Genomic DNA, 19,439 nt, shown 5'->3' on the forward strand with positions numbered 1-19,439 from the left:
TCATCCAATAAATACTGTGAAAGTTTAAAAAATAATTATGGAAGATCATAGATCTATTCACATTAGGTAAAAGAAGAACTTAAATGATTAACTTTTTAGAGTAATTTATGTCAATGCTATTCTCTTTTATTTTAACTTTTTTACAGTGCAGATGCTATACATTAGCATTTTTTATTTGAATATCTTTCTGTGCTTGATTGTCATCTCACCAAAGTTCTCTCTGGTTATTTCACATAGTATTACTCTGGTGTAGTGTGAGAATTCACATAAATTTTACCTGCCATGCTTGCTATATAATTTGTAGGTGTGACATGATTGACAAATTACATGTAACTATATATTCATTTGAATTAATTGTTGTTTTTCAGCTTTCATACGATATCTGATCAGTTGTTCATCAGCCAAAGTCGCAGTTCCCCATCCATTGTAACAGAGAAGAAAGACAGAGAAAGGGATAAAGATAAGGAGAAAGAACCTCTAAACCAAGGAGACTTGAATGAGAGGTTCAAAGTGCTTTTGCAGCGAGCTGTTGATTTCGTGTTTCTTTCTGGTAAGAGTAAACTGTTGTCTCTGAATTTTATTCACATTTACTATACAGTATATACAGTATGTTTTTTTTATTTTGCCTGATGATTTGTTGAATGTATTTTTACAGAATTTTTAAAGATTCATCAAAATACTGTTTTACAGCTACAACATTTGAGTGTACTGGAATGGAATGGAATGAAAGGAAATCAATTGAATGATGAGAAAATCAGTGGATAAAAATTAAAGTGAAGATTTTTTATGATAATGTAGTATTCCTTAATACATAAATAACATTTTCAAGAAAATATATATGATTTATCCACAGCTTGGTCATCTGTTGAAGCTGTTGCATGTGTGTTGCCATCAGGAAATGCTGTCGATTCTTTCAGTGTGTTCCTGTTGGAAATGCTTCTGTGTGCCACTGCCACCATTACTCAACGTAAAGGTTTGTATTTGTTTCCTTGAAAGAAAATTTTACACTAAAATGGGAAAAATTGTGGTGATATTCTAAGATGTTTAATTTTTCTTGTTTTTTTCCAGAATACTATTCTAGTGGGTTTACAGTACTGTAGGTTTAATTCATATGATTTATATTGTGTGTGCTGTATGCGATACATCAACTATTTTTTTAGGTAATGAACCACTTGTTTGTTACTTCTTAACGATGGTCTTCATAATGCGGATATCACATTTTGAAAGTTAACTAAAAAAAAGGTAGTAGAACTTGAAAGATTTATTTAATAGGGATATGTGATCATATGAAACACCTCCAACAATAGTATTTTATTTTCTAAATTTCATTCAGATATTTACTAAAGCTGACATCTTCTCATGAAGAAATGTTGTTTTGAATTCAACAAGCTTTGCTTGTAGAGATTAAAAGGATGTAAGAGCAACCCTAATTTAAATCAAAATAATGTAGCCATATATTTTATGAACCGAAGCTCTAGATATAAACACCATAAATCAATCTACCAGAGTTTCATCAACTATTCCCTTAGAGTAGGGATGAATGAGACTTTAGTTAAGAAATACAACAATATATTGGAACAATCCTGTCCAATCTTGAGTTTTGAAGCTAGAAATTTCATGGTCTTGTGTGCCTCCCTGGGTTTTCACAATAGACATTTACTGGTGCCAAAGGTGTCATAGAATTGGACATGGGCACAACATATGATAAGAATGACAGATAACAGATGAACAAGGAGAGTAACAGAAAATGTCCCTAGAGATTGCAAACAAAGTAGAGGAAGGAAGAGTTGATAAGGGATTGACAAGCTAAGAAATTGTGTGGGTATAGGCTATAAACAGGCATGAGTGGAAAGGCATGTCAGAGGGTTTTTTCCTTCTGTGGACTATCAACAGCTGAGATTATATATATATATATATATATATATATATATATATATATATATATATATATATATATATATATATATATATATATATATATATATATATCTATCTATCTATCTATCTATCTATCTATGTGCTATACAGTAGTGGGAAAAAAATCCCTTTAAAATAGGGGTCGAGTGTTAATATTCCAGTCTGACTCCCTACTTGTTTGGAAATGTATCTTTTTAAATTCTTTTACCATTATCAACTCTAAAGGAATGAGATATACAGAATGGCAATTGATGTAGGTACTGGCAAATTCTTTGCTGGCTTTTCCTATTGTGGGGAAGAGTGCTATTGTACCCTATTGAGAAAAACTTGTATTGTTTTAACTTAGTTGAATATCTTCATCAAAGAATAGGTAATGAAACTCATAAGTATTGAGATAATTGATTTTATAATTAAAATTATATAATACTGCAACATGACTTCAGTTATTATTTTATTTGGCATTTTTACATTTTGATTATTTGTTGTCATTTTTTAAGTATCTTGATAAAAGTACAAATATTAGTTAAAGGGGCCCTAAAATGAGTATCATAACATAAGTTTAGGCTTAATTTATAGCAAAGAAAATAAAATATCCCTTATCACAGCTTTAGTTTTAATACAAATATGAATGATAAATGTCTGGTGATGGGATTTAATGATTGTTAGAAGTAATTGTAAACTTACAGAGGGTAGTTTGCCTTAGAAAAATGTTCTATCACTTACCAGAAGATTAAAAAGTGTTTTAGGTCTTGATCAGTATTTTTAATCTATTTGTAGAACAACAGCAAAAGGATTTAGATAATTTAATATTTCTTGTTTTATGGCATAAGGCAAATAGATAGCAAAGTTTCTACTCAGGTCCTGGAATTTTTATCATGCAAAAGGATGAAGTAACAGTTAAATATTCAGTAATGACATATATTGTGGTGTCCTAATATTTATAATTGTAACATTTATGTTAGCATAGATTTAAATATTTCTTTTGCATAGAATTTATCAAATGTTCTTACTTCATATGTTGTGTTTATGTTAGTAGTTAATTAGGCTTTTTTTTTTTTAATTAACTATTTAGTAATTTTTAAATATCATTTGAGATAGCACCTCTTATATATTTTAGATTTGATTATTCAAATGAGCTTAGATGTACTTTCAATGAAACATCACAGGTTGAATATCTACATTATTAATTATATTTTGCCTGATTTAAAACTCCCAATCCTTGTCCAAGGTATTGTCTATCTTGATTTCTTGAGGTGTGGGGATGCTAAGATATACCAGTAGAGAATATTTTATATGTGCACAGCTCAAAAATTATTATTAATTAATTTTTGAGGATTTTGAAGTATGTTTCCACACAGCAAAAATTAACTGCTTTGCTACATTCACTAACATATGACAATGACAATTTTGATTTTTTTTTGAGGGACTGGAAGCTGTGATCGTTGTGGATGGGAACGAATGGTGTGGGGATCACAGGATGTCTTGCGCCTCCATTTAACTCATTTATTAGCCTTAGTGACGTCACCAAGAACTCATACACACACTCGCATTCGAACTGCACAGTTATTGGCTACTCATGTACAGGCCAAAGCAATTCTTTTGTATGCCACTAAGTCTAACCCCCAGGTAGGTCTTACTTCAATATTAATTGTTCTCATAATGTCCATTGGATGCATAGCACCAGTTAAAGACCGCTGTATCAAATCTTTTCACTGTTTAGCTCTCGTTTTGATTGAGAAGCATAAGGAAACATTCAGAAAAAATATTGTTGATTTATTGAAAGATGGAATATTTTTTCAATTTAACAAATCCTAAAAGTATGATTTCATGAGTTTCATTTTCTTCAGATAATTGCTTGGAAATACTTTTCTTGCTTTTACTATTGATAATGAAAAAAAGTAATAATGAGATTTATGATTTTAATACTTACCTGAGTCATCATGAAGAAAGTAAATTGAGAAATTTTGGATTAAGTTACTTGTCATTTGCTTAGGTTAGTGGATGTTGGTAGTGAAGTAGAGATGGGTGTTCAAATTGCGAGTGAGCAGTCAGATGTTAGGGAAGAAATCGATTGGCTTAAATCACAACTTACCACATTAATGGAGCAGTTTTCCAGTTGTAAGAAAGACATTCTGATTCCTCTTAAAACAATAACATGATGGCTATGAGCCAACTGCCAGCTTAACCTATCCCAGGCTAACCTATTTGGGTAAAGTTTTTATTGGTAATAATTTGCTTGTGTTTGTTCCTTTTTCTTTACATTTCTTGGCATAATAGAGAATTTAATCATTCCTCACAAGCTTTGGTTTACTCATATCCAGATTTTTGCCAAATACAGTTGTAATTTGCGATATGAAGAACTGGCCAGGGACCGAGATGCATTATCCACTCCTTTGATTTCCGTCTCTGAATCACACGCTCACGATTAATCTTTAAGTGCAGTAGTAAATGATATAGCCTAACACATTATGCCATTCTTCCTGAATGCAGTAGCATTCTACTTTCCTAGAATGTTTTCAGATTCAGCAAATAAAAGATTGCGTCCTAGTTTCTCGCACAGTAAAGAATCACATGATCTTGTTAACTCTAATGCTCATTTGCATGATTAACAATATCTTTAAAGAGTCCTGGCTTTATTTATCATGTTTGTTTTAATTTTGGTCTATGGTGGCTGCTGGAAATGTGATATAATAACATTGTGAATTCAGTTTAGTAGTTAATTTAATTGAATTATACCTTTAGGTTGATGTCTAGTAACTTATCAGATTTAATTACTTTGCTTTTGTAAAATTAATTGTGTAGTTCTTTGGTCGTGAAGTTTTTATATGAATAAGTAATTAGGTCATAAGTAATAATTAGAAATGTCAATGTAGAGTTTAGAGTTATCTAAAAACCTAGGCTACAATTAATTCCATGACATAATTTCATTGATTATGGGAAACTAAATGCCCTATCTGTCCTTCATTGGCTACCCATCACCCTTAGTGTGTGAGAGTAGGTAATATGAACATCAAGGAAAGTTTCTAGAAATAGACATAATTTTGATAATTAAATTTATTTCTATACTCCCCTGATGTTCCTATACATGGCCACCATATTTCCCACCAACTAGTGGCATCAAGATAGGGAATTATTATAACTTTGAAACTAAAGAAGGTGGTACAACATGCACAGCATGTTATTGTTGGTTGACGATTGTTATCATTACTTGACTAGCGGCTTTATATTGAAAGGAAAGGGAAATGGGTAACACAGACATACGAAGGTGTTGGAGACAGAAGCAATAACATTAAGTGAGTATGGAAATAAAAAAAAATTATTGTTAAAATTCTGTTTTCTTCAAGTTTATTGCCTTTTTCATAGATATACAAGGGAAGCATTTGTATAATTAGATTTTAAAGTTGTGTGCCGCTTTCATGGATATACAAATGAAGAATCGGTATATTTAAATTTTACCTTGAAACATCCCCACAGCTGGAAGAAAAATAATTATTCAGGTGAGCAGACACACACTCACCACCAGCATACTATCTTATTTTATTAAATGTTCATATCACTAAAACAACCTATTGTTAAAGGTAACCTTATAAATAAATACTCCAGATTTTTATATTTGAAAATGATATAATTTACTGTAAGGCATTAAGAAAATTAATGTTCTCAAGATAAATTTAAGCATATCTTACTATAGGAAATTTGAAATTACAGTGGGTTCATACTCTTGCCTACAGTGGTTGTTTGAATGGTATGCAAAATAGAAAATAGTGGAGAATAATAAGTCAACAAAAAGAGATGCATGTTTTTTCTATCAGCATTTTGGTCATAAACTATCAAATTACTAGAATCTTTAAATGTGTACTTATTTAACAAATTCGTACCTAATAACTTTACTATGACTGAAATATGAGAGCAACTGTATCAATGCGTAATACTTGGCTATTGATAGTGAGAGAAAATATCTTTAAAAAGTTTTATCAGAAAAGAAAAAAATATATGCTCAAATGTTTTATGGTGTTCTATTTAATGATTATGTAATTGTGTGATGTACTGTACTAATGATTACTGTCCCTTTCCCCTTTCAGTTAATGTACAAAGTTGGAATCTTCTTGCACGAGTTGAGATACAAAAATGAGCATAAGCTTGAAGAGTCTGATATCAAAAGTTGTGAAACTGTTTTGGAGATACTAGAGGACTGTACTGTTCATGTTTTACCTCCTCCAGAAGTAAGCTAAATCCTTTGAAACATATGTTAACATATTATTTTTGGCCATACTATATGTACTTCCATATTTCTAAGATTCAAGTTAGAAAAGCATTGATGTGTGTGTTTTTGAATTATATTTGAAATACTATTCTTTTTTTGTGTCTGTCTTGTTCATATAACAGTATATGGATATATTTTTTCCATAGCTTTATCCACCACATGGTGCTATGAGGGAGTGGAGTGTTGTGATAGAGGAGAAAAAGCAGTGGCAGGATGAAGCTGCAAAGATTTCCAACCTTATTGTCGAGCGTTATACAAAAATGGATAAAAGGTAGAGTAGTAACTTATAATTTTATATATCTTCTTTTGTAAGTTACTTGATTTTCTAATGCTTATTTAGGTAAATATTTTTTTCTTTAAATAAGTTTGTGAATCCTTTCTTGCCTCAGAATATTTGGGTGGATTCTTGATTGCTTTCATTTTAATGGTAGGTATGATTCAAGGAAGTTACTCTTATATGTATCTCTTGTCTTCTTTGCAAGTGTTATTGATAATGTAGTGGTTAATGAGCTGTCTTTCCTTTTAACAAATATTTATTCTTATAATGTTTAATGAAATGCACTACTGGTCCACCATTTGCAATCTGGCACCCTTGGTTCCAGAGCCCTGTTGGATTATGGGAGGTCATTCTGTAGTACTCCTCAGATTGCCTAATAATACAGGCCGTTATGTGTGTAACTTGCTAATTATACCTTTCCTGCTCCTCTCAACAGTATTGGACTGTTTTAAACGTTGAAATTAAATTGAAATTCGACAGTAACAAATGTAGAGCAAGTAATTGAATTGAATACAGCATGATGAAAAAGTAAAACTGATTAGGGGTCTGAATAGGTTTGCTTTTTGTTTTTAACTCTGTACCGTACATTATAAGATTATAATTTGTTAGTTGAATCTATTATCTGGGCTCAATAGAATATGCTATATTGCACACAATAATACTTTAATAGTTTTGAAGTATTTGTTGCAAAAATAGCTTTATGTATAATGTTTTCAACAAAACCATCTTAAACTAGGCAGGAGCCTTTTTGTGCAAATAGTAATGGACTTAGAAAATGAAACAAAAATATGTCAATCAAAGGGAATTAGTTACATTTTCCCAGGGTGTAAAAAATTTAAACTGCTGATTTTTTCAAGGTATATTTGTTATGACTTTTGTGTTGAACTTTAACCCATCTTCTAACTTTGATTATTCCAGCTTTTCCTAGATTATACTATTCTATTAAACATTATACAAGCAAGCAGTGAAAAGTTTCTACAAAGGTAGTAAAGCATGTGTTAGGATAGGGAATGAAGTGAGCGATTGGTTTCCAGTGAGAGTGGGGCTGAGACAGGGAGGTGTGATGTCGCCATGGTTGTTTAACTTGTATGTTGATGGAGTGGTGAGAGAGGTGAATGCTCAAGTACTTGGACGAGGATTGAAACTGGTAGACGAGAATGACCATGCATGGGAGGTAAATCAGTTGTTGTTTGCGGATGATACTGTACTGGTTGCAGACGCGGAAAAGAAGCTTGGCCGATAAGTGACAGAATTTGGAAGGGTGTGTGAGAGAAGGAAGTTGAGAGTTAATATGGGTAAGAGTAAGGTTGTGAGATGTACAAGAAGGAAATGTGGTGCAAGGTTGAATGTTGTGCTGAATGGAGAGTTACTTGAGCAGGTGGATCAGTTTAATTACTTGGGGTCAGTTGTTGCAGCAAATGGTGGAGTGAAAGATGTACGTCAGAGAGTGAATGAAGGGTGCAAAGTGTTGGGGGCAGTTAAGGGAGTAGTAAAAAATAAAGGGTTGGTCATGAATATAAAGAGAGTTCTGTATGAGAAAGTGATTGTACCAACTGTGATGTATGGATCGGAGTTGTGGGGAATGAAAGTGACGGAGAGACAGAAATTGAATGTGTTCGAGATGAAGTGTCTAAGGAGTATGGCTAGTGTATCTCGAGTAGATAAGGTTAGGAACGAAGTGGTGAGGGTGAGAACGGGTGTAAGAAATGAGTTAGCAGCTAGAGTGGATATGAATGTGTTGAGGTGGTTTGGCCATGTTGAGAGAATGGAAAATGGCTGTCTGCTAAAGGTGGTGATGAATACAAGAGTTGATGGGAGAAGTACAAGAGGAAGGCCAATGTTTGGGTGGACGGATGGAGTGAAGAAAGCTCTGGGTGATAGGAGGATAGACGTGAGAGAGGCAAGAGAGCGCGCTAGAAATAGAAATGAATGGCGAGCGATTGTGACGCAGTTCCGGTAGGCCCTGCTGCTTCTTCCGGTGCCTTAGATGACCGCGGAGGTAGCAGCAGTAGGGGATTCAGCGTTATGAAGCTTGATCTGTGGTGGATAACGGGGGAGGGTGGGTTGTGGCACTCTAGCAGTACCAGCCGAACTCGGTCGAGTCCCTTGTCAGGCTGGGAGGAACGTAGAGAGGAGAGGTCCCCTTTTTTGTTTCGTTTGTTTGATGTCAGCTACCCCCCAAAATTGGGGGAAGTGCCTTGGTGTATGTATGTATGTATGTGATTAACACAGCTCATCTAAATTGGGAACAAAATGTATGTGTTTCTTATGAAATAGATTTATAATAAACAAAGTTGAATAAAATTCCCCTATCAACAGTCATTACGTCCCAACACACCCCCACACAGACGCGGTATTCAGGAGATTAAAGGCCTTGGTATATATTTAGGGAAATGTCCCCAGTATGCAATATATAGTATACAGATGACTCAAAATCCTTGATGGATATTGACTCTGCTATAGTATCCTTAGACAGAAAAGGTCGCATGTCATCACCTACAGAAGCATTTTATTAGCAATTAACATTGTTGATATAACAAAGTAAGCTAACCCTTAAATCTATCATTTGTTCTTATTTGAGAAGTCCCATTGAACTCTTTAAAGGTTACCTGCCTAAGAACCAACTGGTATAACAATTAAGTAGCTCATTATAAATTTTATTCACTCAGGGTAGATATTGGAATACACTGTGCTGTATTCCCAACTGTACTGAAGTATAATCTAAGCGCAATTGGGAAATAGTAAAGTGAAATAAATAAAACCATTGTTTAACCTTTGAAATCATCAACCCAGAGGGGCAGTGGATCTTAAATCATTTTAGCTAAGCTGCTTTTATGAGTTTAATTTATTCCTGGAGTGAGCTCGCAAATTAAGATGCTCTTATCCGAAACAATTTTTTCCTATAAGAAATAAAGAAAATTTACTTGATACATTACACGTGTCCAAATACACGTATTGAGTCATTTTTAAATGTTTTTAATACTGGCTGTTGAACAATTTGTAACCCCTAACATCAGAAATAAATACAAATTGATAATTCACAAGGGAAAATCGAAACAATACTGTAAAACAATTTAACTGGCATGGAAATTAAATGAAAAAGCTATTACAGGGCAAACCTCCTTGCTGGTTGCATGCCGTGCTGCGAAGGCCATCCATGTCATAGGGATATCTGGGAACATTGTTCATCACAAGAAGCTCTTTGAACCATAATTTTCCAGGAAAGCTTTCAATTTAGAAGCAAAGCATTCGTTGCACCATTTCAATGTGTTGTCTGATAATGGGAAGTGTTCACTTGTTTTTGTCCTTTGAAGAGTGTGGGTTCTAGGAGAGATAATCAACACCTTGCTTCATCATGAGACACACCACATTGCTTTAATAAGCTAAGGTTAGCGATACTTCTATGCTTTGAACTCATGTGCCTGTTTGCCCCTTTTGTAAATATATGTTCAGCTGGGCATATCTTTAAAAAAAGTGTCTTGTTGCAATTATAGATTTTCTTAGATTTTAGATTCCTTGTTTAATGACCTCTTTTTTTTTTTTTTTTTTTAATTTCCTTGATAGGTATCTGCTGCCTCTTTGTACAATGATGCTGAATTCCCAAAATTTCTATATATTTTAAAAGTAATATTTCCTATTGAATTTATCCACCCATTCCCTCCTTCGAATGGCTATATTTCTTCAATAAAATCTGAACTCATGCTGCTGGAAAATACTCTTGTAGAATTAAGGCCTCTTACCATATCATAAGAGAATCTGTCACTCCTCTATCCATGAATTAAAGGCTTCTCTGTTTCTACTAAATCTGAGTCACATACCATTTCACGGATTAGCAGTGGAGGGGGCCTGGTAATACTTTATCATATCGCCTATCTCCTCTTGAAGATCTCCCTAATCAAAGACTTGTGCTTACCAAACTTGGTCTTACTATACTTTACTTTCTCAAAAGACTTTTTTTTCTTAACTAGATCAAGAATTTTACTTATAGACAATTTCTGACAATCCCATTTAGCATTTTCACCAACATTCACTTTTCTTGAAATCCATTTAGAGGCAATGGTTTCCCAGTACTCGATCATGTGGTAACCTCCCATTATTATACATCCAGGGATAATGCCATCACATACACTGACAATACAAGATCCTTGATCTTTCGCCACAAAAGACCAAGGACAGTCTAGGGTAGGGGACTGGTATCTTGATGCAGGGTACATCAGATGCATCTGTATCTGCATGTATAAAGCCACTGACTCCACTACTGTAGTTATTGGACAGACAGGACAAGGGATGGATGGCTTTCATTGTAAAAAAATTTCGTAACACAAGGTGGCCTGCTTTTAAGTGAATTTCATTGTACCATTGTATAGTGGTTTGATTTGATCAGTTGCAAATATCAAATCTGCGGATGTAAAGGGCAGACTGTAGGTATCAAGTCACTCTTCAACTGGTTCCTTAGTTCTTTTAAAATGTGTAGAGCTGATTTTATCATTGTAGGGGATGTTACTTATCTAACTCTTCAGATATGTCTTTTTTTATAGTTTTTCAAGTTAAGGCCTATTGGTTCATAAAATATTCTGTACTGGTGATATGTATTTAAGATTAGAAATTCTGAATTAAGTATGTTTTGCTCAGTTGTACCATGATCTGTTCACATTAACATTAAATGGAACTTTTTGTATTTTTTTTAATTTTTTTTACCTATGAGTGGTGTCTACCAGTAAGAAATGTGTGTATGGGTATTAACAAATGAGCTTTTGTTTGTACTTGAATGGACATGTGCTTCCTTATTTTGGAGGACAACTTATTCAACAAATATGGGCCTAAGCCTAAATTAGACTTGAATTTTACCATATAGACAAAGTTGGCCTTCCTAATGTTATTAACATTGTACAGTACTGTGTTATCAATCAGGAATTGAAATCTGAAGTGGATTTTACTTTCCTACAGTACTTTGTTATCAATCAGGAATTGAAATCTGAAGTGGATTTTACCTTTCTTCTGACTATGCTATGAAGGTGTTACGTTGAATTTTTCGGTAACAGCATTTTATTTAAAAACTAAAATTTCTATTTACAGATTAATGGGAAAAAATAGCCATATATTTGAGCAGGTAGCTGCTGAGTGCAGTCGCCTCACACGGACTGTTGTTGATCGACAGAATGTGGAGCGTAAATTTGTTCTCAGTGGAATAAAACATTCTCAGTGCTGCCATGTTCATCTAACACACAGATGGAGAAGTCTAATAGAAATACTTTGCCATGAAAGGGGAACTTGGCATTTTTCAGATTCGTATCCAAGGTAATGTATAATAGTTTTGTTTAAATATTACTGTAGCATTGTCTTCATTCACGGTCAAGATACACGCTCATTTTATAGATTTCATTATAGTAATTTTACAATACTAATGTATTTTATATTACTCAAATTAAAGAAGTATTCCTGGCTCTTTTTACTTTTGTTATAGTCTAATTGAGATTAATGGGATATTACAATGTAATTTTTATTTCAAGTCAGAAATATTGTTTAATTGTATAATTGTAAATATTTTTTATTCAATCCAAAAGATCATGGCAACTTGACCAAACGGAAGGTCCTATGAGAGTTCGTAAAAGATTAACAAGAGGACGCTTGCATTTGCAGCCACGGTATCTTCTTGATGAGTACAAGCAAAAGCTTGGTATGTACTGCTCTTAATTATATTTTATTACGTTTGTATTTTGATTCTCAACTTGTAAATAGGAAGACTAACCACATCTATTTTGTGGGACTTATTTATCTTAATGCCATTAATGATATTGCAAGTAGGTGGTCGATTCAAATTATTATCCAAAGCCTAATATAAATTTTACTTATTGAATCTTTCAGTACACTTATAAATCTTGAGTGTCACTGATTGTTAATGTGTTCATGGAAGGGAATAACCATTTTAAAACATACGATTGTCTTACAGCAAGGCCTAAGCCATGAATCCTTACACTATAGATTTAGCAGATGATAATGATCCTGCTACTAAACAGGTATGGGTTATTGATCCCCAACCTCCAAAATGGTGGGAGAATCCAATACTGCTTGATTTTTTTTCATGGCTCCAGTTTCTTTTGTGGCCTCTCTGTCTTCTTGGCCACTTTGTACCAATTAAGTAAGACAATGAAGGGTGTTTTGGTGAGTGTCAACTTAGCGGCCATCTCCAAGTGCAGGCATAACTCATTCTCATTTCTGTTATACCTCTGGTAGATTTTCCATTATGTAACTAAGACCTAAATGCAAAGATAGATTATGTTTAGCCTTGACAAAAATCTTAAAGGGATCGAGGATCTGTATAGTAAACGTGGTGCATGGCTGAACCAAAGCAAAGGGGATTGGTATTGAAATGCCAGTCTTGCACCATTCTTCTGTCATGTGATTTGCATTATATAAGTTGCACTGTATTAAATAATGAATACTTGATACAAAGAAAAATAAATTTTGGTGGAATTGGTGTTAGTCAAAGAAGTATGGGGTGGACATAGCCTACTTGTCAAAGATGAGATGGCTGAAGATTATGGAGGTGGAGTGAAAAGATGAAAGAATATTGTACATTAAGATGGTCTTGAAAAAGAAGGTGATGTATGCATTTTCAGGTGCTTTTAGCATTTGTTGGATAATTGTGTAAAGACATTTATGGTAGCTCAAGTCTAGCTGATAACCGCCCAATTTTCATAACTCATAACTCATATATTATCTAAAGTTTTTGAATTTCTTTAAGCAAAATGTCTAAATAGGTTTGCTGAAGGCAATCCTTTGTTCTCTAGTTTGCAATTTGGCTTCTGTAAAGGCCTTACAGTCTCCAGTACTGTACAGAAATCGTTTGACTATGGTCAAGAAGTTCGTATGATTGGCCTCAATTTTGGTGCTACTTTTGACCGTGTTAGTCATGAGGCCCTTATTTTCAAACTCAAACATTTGGGAGTGGATGGGTATTTTTTTTAGCAATATTATTGATTTTTTAAGTGATAGATTGCAAAGAGTTGTTGATTGGCACCATAGTTAGCACAGTTTAGGAATATTATATCTGGTGTTCCTTATGGTAATGTTCTTGGCCTATTACTTCTCATACTATGTATACATGATATGTGGTGTGGTTTGAGCTAGAAAATAAGCTCGTTGCAAAAGCAAATGATGCTGCTCTCTCTGCCCCAATTCCATCTCCTGAATGTAGATCTGTGATTGCTTAAAGGGGTCAGCCGGTTAATGCTGTTTTTTAAGGACAGGACTTTGACATTCATACCACTTAATAAGGTGACTTAGGACATCTCCAAACTGCATAAGATTTTTGGTTTTGATGCCAGGGTGATTTATCCTGAAAATGAGTGTTTTACAAATTCTATCTCCTCCCTTAATACTTAATATTAAGACCTGGGATTACTACCCTATGTAGACCTGATGTAGACCTCCAATCAGATAGAATTTTTTTCTAAATTATCTTTTTTTTTTTTTTTGGCTAGATATGAATTTTTTCATTATGATAAAAAAATAAACCCTATAAATCAGGGGGAAAAAAGTAAGAAAAGAAATAATGAAACAAAAATTGGAAAAAAGAGCTCAATTTGATTGTTTCATGTCTTTCTAAGTTATGTGCCAAATTTCAATGTTATATCTTTAAAACTAAGGGAGAAGATAGAATTTGAAGGTCGATAATTATAGTTTTGAGATACGGGCATTAAAAGTTTTTTTTTTTTTTTTTTTTTATAAAGACAATATTAATAAATCACAATATTATTAAATTATGATTATTATGAATTTTGTTCCTTTTTGGATATTATTAAACCAAAAAAATTTTTATTTATTATAATTTACTCATAAATGAAGATCCCTGTAGATATAGATACGGAGTATCAAAAAACAATTGACAAATATTTTACAAACAACTTTAAAATGGAAACTACTGAAAATGCAAAAGACAGAAGAAGTAGTAGTATGTGGGATGGTATAATGGTTGTGGAATCAGGATGTACTGTTAGCTGCATGAAAGTTTAAAGGTTTAAAAGGCCGTTCATGAATGGCAGGGGTAAGGGACAGTGATGTTGCCCTATCGAGCAGGACATGCCCTAGAGACTGACCATCTATACATATGATCAATGCCCAAGCCCCCTCTCCACCCAAGCTAGGACAAAGGAGGGCCAGGCAATGGCTGCTGATGACAACAGATAGATCTATAGGCTCCCCCAAACCATTCGTAGCTCACAAGGAGGGTGAGATTGCAGCAACCAAAGAAACTAATGAGTTTGAGCAGGATTCGAACCCCAGTCATACGTTCACCAGTCAATGACTTTACCACATCGGCCAAAATAAATTGAGTCGAGTCAAAATAACACTTGAGTTATAGGGCCCTTTGACTGGCCAGACAGTACTACATTAGATCCTCTCTGGTTACGGTTCATTTTCCCTTTGCCTACACACTCACCAAATAGTCTGGCCTATTCTTTACATATTCTCCTCTGTCCTCATACACCTGACAACACTGAGATTACTAAACAATTGTCCTTCACCCAAGAGGTTACTGCACTGTAATTGTTCAGTGGCCACTTTCCTCATAGTAAGGGTAAAAGAGACACTTTAGCTATGGTAAGTAGCTCTTCTAGGAGGAGAACACTCCAAAATCAAACCAATGTTCTCTAGTCTTGGGTAGTGCTATAACCTCTGTACCGTGGTCTTCCACTGTCTTGGTTAGAGTTCTCTTGCTTGGGGGTAGACTCAGGCACACTATTCTATTTTATTTCTTTTCCTCTTGTTTTGTTAAATTTTTATATCTTAAAATATTTTATTTTTCCTTGTTTCCTTTCCTCACTGGGCTATTTTCCCTGTTGGGACCCCTGGGCTTATAGCATCCTGCTTTTCCAACTAGTGTTGTTGTAGCTTGGCAATTAATAATAATAATAATAATAATAATAATAATAATAATAATAATAATAATAATGATGATGATGATGATAGTGGAAAAAATAATAAAAATAATATGGTAACTATCAAAACTACATGGCATCATGAAGAACTTGGATTATTAGGAGCATAGTTAATGAATAGCTTGACCTTAAATTCTAACCTTTGCTGCTGTAAATACCACAACCTTCTGCTGTGAAGCAATGCTGGAGCTAATTAAAAAAGGTTAGGCCTTGTCCATACCTTTTTCACCTTATTAATTATTCATTTATATCATTGATACATGCAAAGGGAAGCCATTTGAAAATTCTGTGCTTTTTTTTTTTATATACATTTTCTCTTTCTGATCTTTAATATTCTGAAATGAAACCCAAATGATAATTTTTAATGAGGTAAAATTTCAAGTTTTGCCACATGAACTTATATTTTTTCCTTACAGTATTTAGTGTAAACACAAGTCCTTCATAATACATTGTTTAGTTACAGATAAGTAATATAGAGAATGTACAAATATGCACCTATATATTCTAGTTGGCCATTTCATTGAAAGGATTTGAATTTATGCAATTTTTAGAATAAAAAAAGCAAGTCGAGTGTCAACTGTGTTATTTAAATGATTGAAGTGTCTTCTAATAACAAAGTAACCAGTTAATATTTATGTTCATGAATCTTTTGTTGTGGTAGATAATGGGCCAAAAAATCTAGTGTTTTAGTCTTTGAGTATTACCTTCTCTGTTTATTTTTCTTTCAATAGAAAAGGAGAGTCAGCCTACACCTTTAGAAGCAGTCCTGAGAGGTTCTGAGACGGAATCTGCCATGGCAGTCTTGATTGAGAGATTAAATTTGAGTGAACGCATTATTCACATGAGCAGCGCTACTGTCATATCACCGGGAATGGAACAACGTGGAGAAATTTTAATAAGCCGAACTGCAATGTACTTTATAGGGGAGCAAGTTACTGTGGATATGAATCAGGTATACCATTTATTTGTTGATTGTGTAATGATTTTAATCATTATATTTTTATGTTGATGAATTTCTTTGATGAATTATTTCTGGACAAGTTTTCAAATTATTTTTTACCATGTCTGCAGTGTGGTGGTAGCAGTGAATTGGTGTCAGTTACATGGCCTCTGGACAACATTCGTGAGATCCACATCAGAAGATTTCAGCTTCAGGACTGTGCTTTAGAGCTTTTCCTGACAACTGGACATTCTGTGTTGATGGCTTTTTCTGACTCACATCATCGCAACCAGGTAAGTTCTGTGGTATAATATGTCAACTTTTCTTGTAGGCTAATCCTTGTATGTATTACTGTGTGATGTGTACTAAGGTTCCAGGTCAAATAAGACCGGGTAAAATGCTTTTGTTGCCTCTGCATTTTGATGGTACATCATTTTACCACAATGCCATCCCTCATATATAGCCCTATTTTTTTGGCCTTCAAATGTCCTAGACCCTGCAGAGTAGTCTAACAGTCAGAAAAAAAGAGCAACAGGAGTACTGCTTATGCACAACCTGGATCCATAGCAGGTAAAAGCTCAATTTACAGCACATGTTTTCAAAGCCATGCCTTCTGGACACTATTATAAGTGTGTGTTGAACTAGATGCTCTTGCTAGAAATAAATATTTCTTCTGAACTAATGGTTTATTCAGTATTATTCATTTATTTTTTTTCTATCAACTGTTTTTGTGTAAAGTTCTTGAAATGCTGAATATTTGTGACAAGTACAAATCAGTACTAAACAAACGTAATTTCATTAGTCACAGTTTTGCAAGCAGAGATAAAAAAAATCCCATTTAGATTAGATTGGGAAGAATCTATTCGTTAGTCAAATGTTTAAATTTTCATAATGTTTTTTGTCCATAGGCTAGTCTTTATAGTCTAGCTTAGGTCTGCTTGTGATCCTATTAAGTGTTACAAAAAATAATTGAACCTTTTCCATAATTTCTTAGGGCTTCCTACATGTCTCTCTTCCCAGCTGCTGGACATCAAATTTTGCCACTATTTTTTCATTCACAATACTTTACTGAACTGGCATTACACGAATGGTGCACTTACGGATTACTTGAGGCCCTTTGCTGCGTCCTTTCAGTGCACTCATTTTCTAGCCTTCTACTATATCTTATTTCTTGCTCTCTTTCTTCCATATTTTAGGAGATGCTCCAAAATCAAACCATTGTTCTCTGGTCTTGGTTAGTGCCATAGATTTTGTATCATGGTGTTCCACTGTCTTGGTAAAGTTTTCTTGCTTCAAGGTACACTTGGGCACACGGTTCTAGCTTATTTCTCGTTATTTTTTTTTCTTTTAGATAGAGTTGATAGGGAAGCAATGTGGATTGTGATGAGGTTATATGGAGTTGGTGGAAGGTTGTTGCAAGCAGTGAAAAGTTTCTACAAAGGTAGTAAAGCATGTGTTAGGATAGGAAATGAAGTGAGTGATTGGTTTCCGGTGAGAGTGGGTCTGAGACAGGGATGTGTGATGTCGCTGTGGTTGTTTAACTTGTATGTTGATGGAGTGGTGAGAGATGTGAATGCTTGAGTGCTTAGACGAGGATTAAAACTGGTAGATGAGATTGACCATGAATGAGAGGTAAATCAGTTGTTGTTTGCAGATGATACTGTTCTGGTTTCAGACACAGAAGAGAAGCTTGGCCAATTAGTGACAGAATTTGGAAGGGTGTGTGAGAGAAGGAAGTTGAGAGTTAATGTGGGTAAGAGTAAGGTTATGAGATGTACGAGAAGGGAAGGTGGTGCAAGGCTGAATGTCATGTTGAATGGAGAGTTACTTGAGGAGGGGGATCAGTTTAAGTACTTAGGGTCTGTTGTTGCAGCAAATGGTGGAGTGGAAGCAGATGTACGTCAGAGAGTGAATGAAGGTTGCAAAGTGTTGGGGGCAGTTAAGGAAGTAGTAAAAAATAGAGGGTTGGGCATGAATGTAAAGAGAGTTCTATATGAGAAAGTGATTGTACCAACTGTGATGTATGGATCGGAGTTGTGGGGAATGAAAGTGATGGAGAGACAGAAATTGAATGTGTTTGAGATGAAGTGTCTAAGGAGTATGGCTGGTGTATCTCGAGTAGATAGGGTTAGGAACGAAGTGGTGAGGGTGAGAACGGGTGTAAGAAATGAGTTAGCAGCTAGAGTGGATATGAATGTGTTGAGGTGGTTTGGCCATGTTGAGAGAATGGAAAATGGCTGTCTGCTAAAAAAAGTGATGAATGCAAAGTACAAGAGGAAGGCCAAGGTTTGGGTGGATGGATGGAGTGAAGAAAGCTCTGGGTGATAGGAGGATAGATGTGAGAGAGGCAAGAGAGCGTGCTAGAAATAGGAATGAATGGCGAGCGATTGTGACGCAGTTCCGGTAGGCCCTGCTGCTTCCTCCGGTGCCTTAGATGACCGCGGAGGTAGCAGCAGTAGGGGATTCAACATTATGAAGCTTGATCTGTGGTGGATAATGGGGGAGGGTGGGCTGTGGCACCCTAGCAGTACCAGCTCAACTCGGTTGAGTCCCTTGTCAGGCTGGGAGGAACGTAGAGAGTAGAGTTCCCCATTTTATTTTTGTTTCATTTGTTGATGTCAGCTACCCCCCAGAATTGGGGGAAATGCCTTGGTATATGGATGGATGGATAGTTTATATATGAAAGATTTATTTAGTTTAAGTTGTCACTGTTTTCAGATATAATCGACAAATATGATTTTTTTTATCGTTTTTTGTACATAGAAATAAACAAATATTGTTATTTACGTTTTGTAAGTATTGAAATAATATGTTATGTAAAAATATGCTCTTTTCATTGTGATTTGATATACAGTAGCTTACAGTAGTAATATTGGTCGTCATAATTGGTTACAGTTTAATCATCAAGATGATAATAGAGGTAACTAGATTTGATCCCATTTCATTAATAAGTCAGACTGTTTAGATTGAAGTTGGTGTGTTACATTCACAGGGTAAAAAGAAAATTGTTGTAGGTACAGTAGTACCAGAATGGACACATAAGGTTAGGCATGTGAACACTTAGACCTAGGGAGTCATGGCTAATAATAATGTGTGAAG

At 34.6% G+C, this 19,439-nt stretch overlaps 1 protein-coding gene across 8 annotated transcripts in view; it reads left to right on the top strand.

Moving 5' to 3' along the window:
* mv (lysosomal-trafficking regulator mauve) overlaps positions 1 to 19,439 on the top strand; it is a 388,598-nt gene that overhangs the window by 321,787 nt on the left and 47,372 nt on the right. For all 8 annotated transcript variants that reach the window (XM_068389706.1, XM_068389704.1, XM_068389709.1 and 5 more), the window contains 9 exons: positions 369 to 550; positions 854 to 973; positions 3,341 to 3,543; positions 6,000 to 6,140; positions 6,328 to 6,452; positions 11,535 to 11,756; positions 12,023 to 12,135; positions 16,132 to 16,352; positions 16,472 to 16,633. In XM_068389706.1, the coding sequence (XP_068245807.1) occupies positions 369 to 550; positions 854 to 973; positions 3,341 to 3,543; positions 6,000 to 6,140; positions 6,328 to 6,452; positions 11,535 to 11,756; positions 12,023 to 12,135; positions 16,132 to 16,352; positions 16,472 to 16,633 (1,489 nt within the window). The remainder of the gene's footprint in view (positions 1 to 368; positions 551 to 853; positions 974 to 3,340; positions 3,544 to 5,999; positions 6,141 to 6,327; positions 6,453 to 11,534; positions 11,757 to 12,022; positions 12,136 to 16,131; positions 16,353 to 16,471; positions 16,634 to 19,439) is intronic.

This window comes from Palaemon carinicauda, chromosome 16, assembly GCF_036898095.1.
Source record: "Palaemon carinicauda isolate YSFRI2023 chromosome 16, ASM3689809v2, whole genome shotgun sequence".
NCBI lineage: Eukaryota > Metazoa > Arthropoda > Malacostraca > Decapoda > Palaemonidae > Palaemon > Palaemon carinicauda.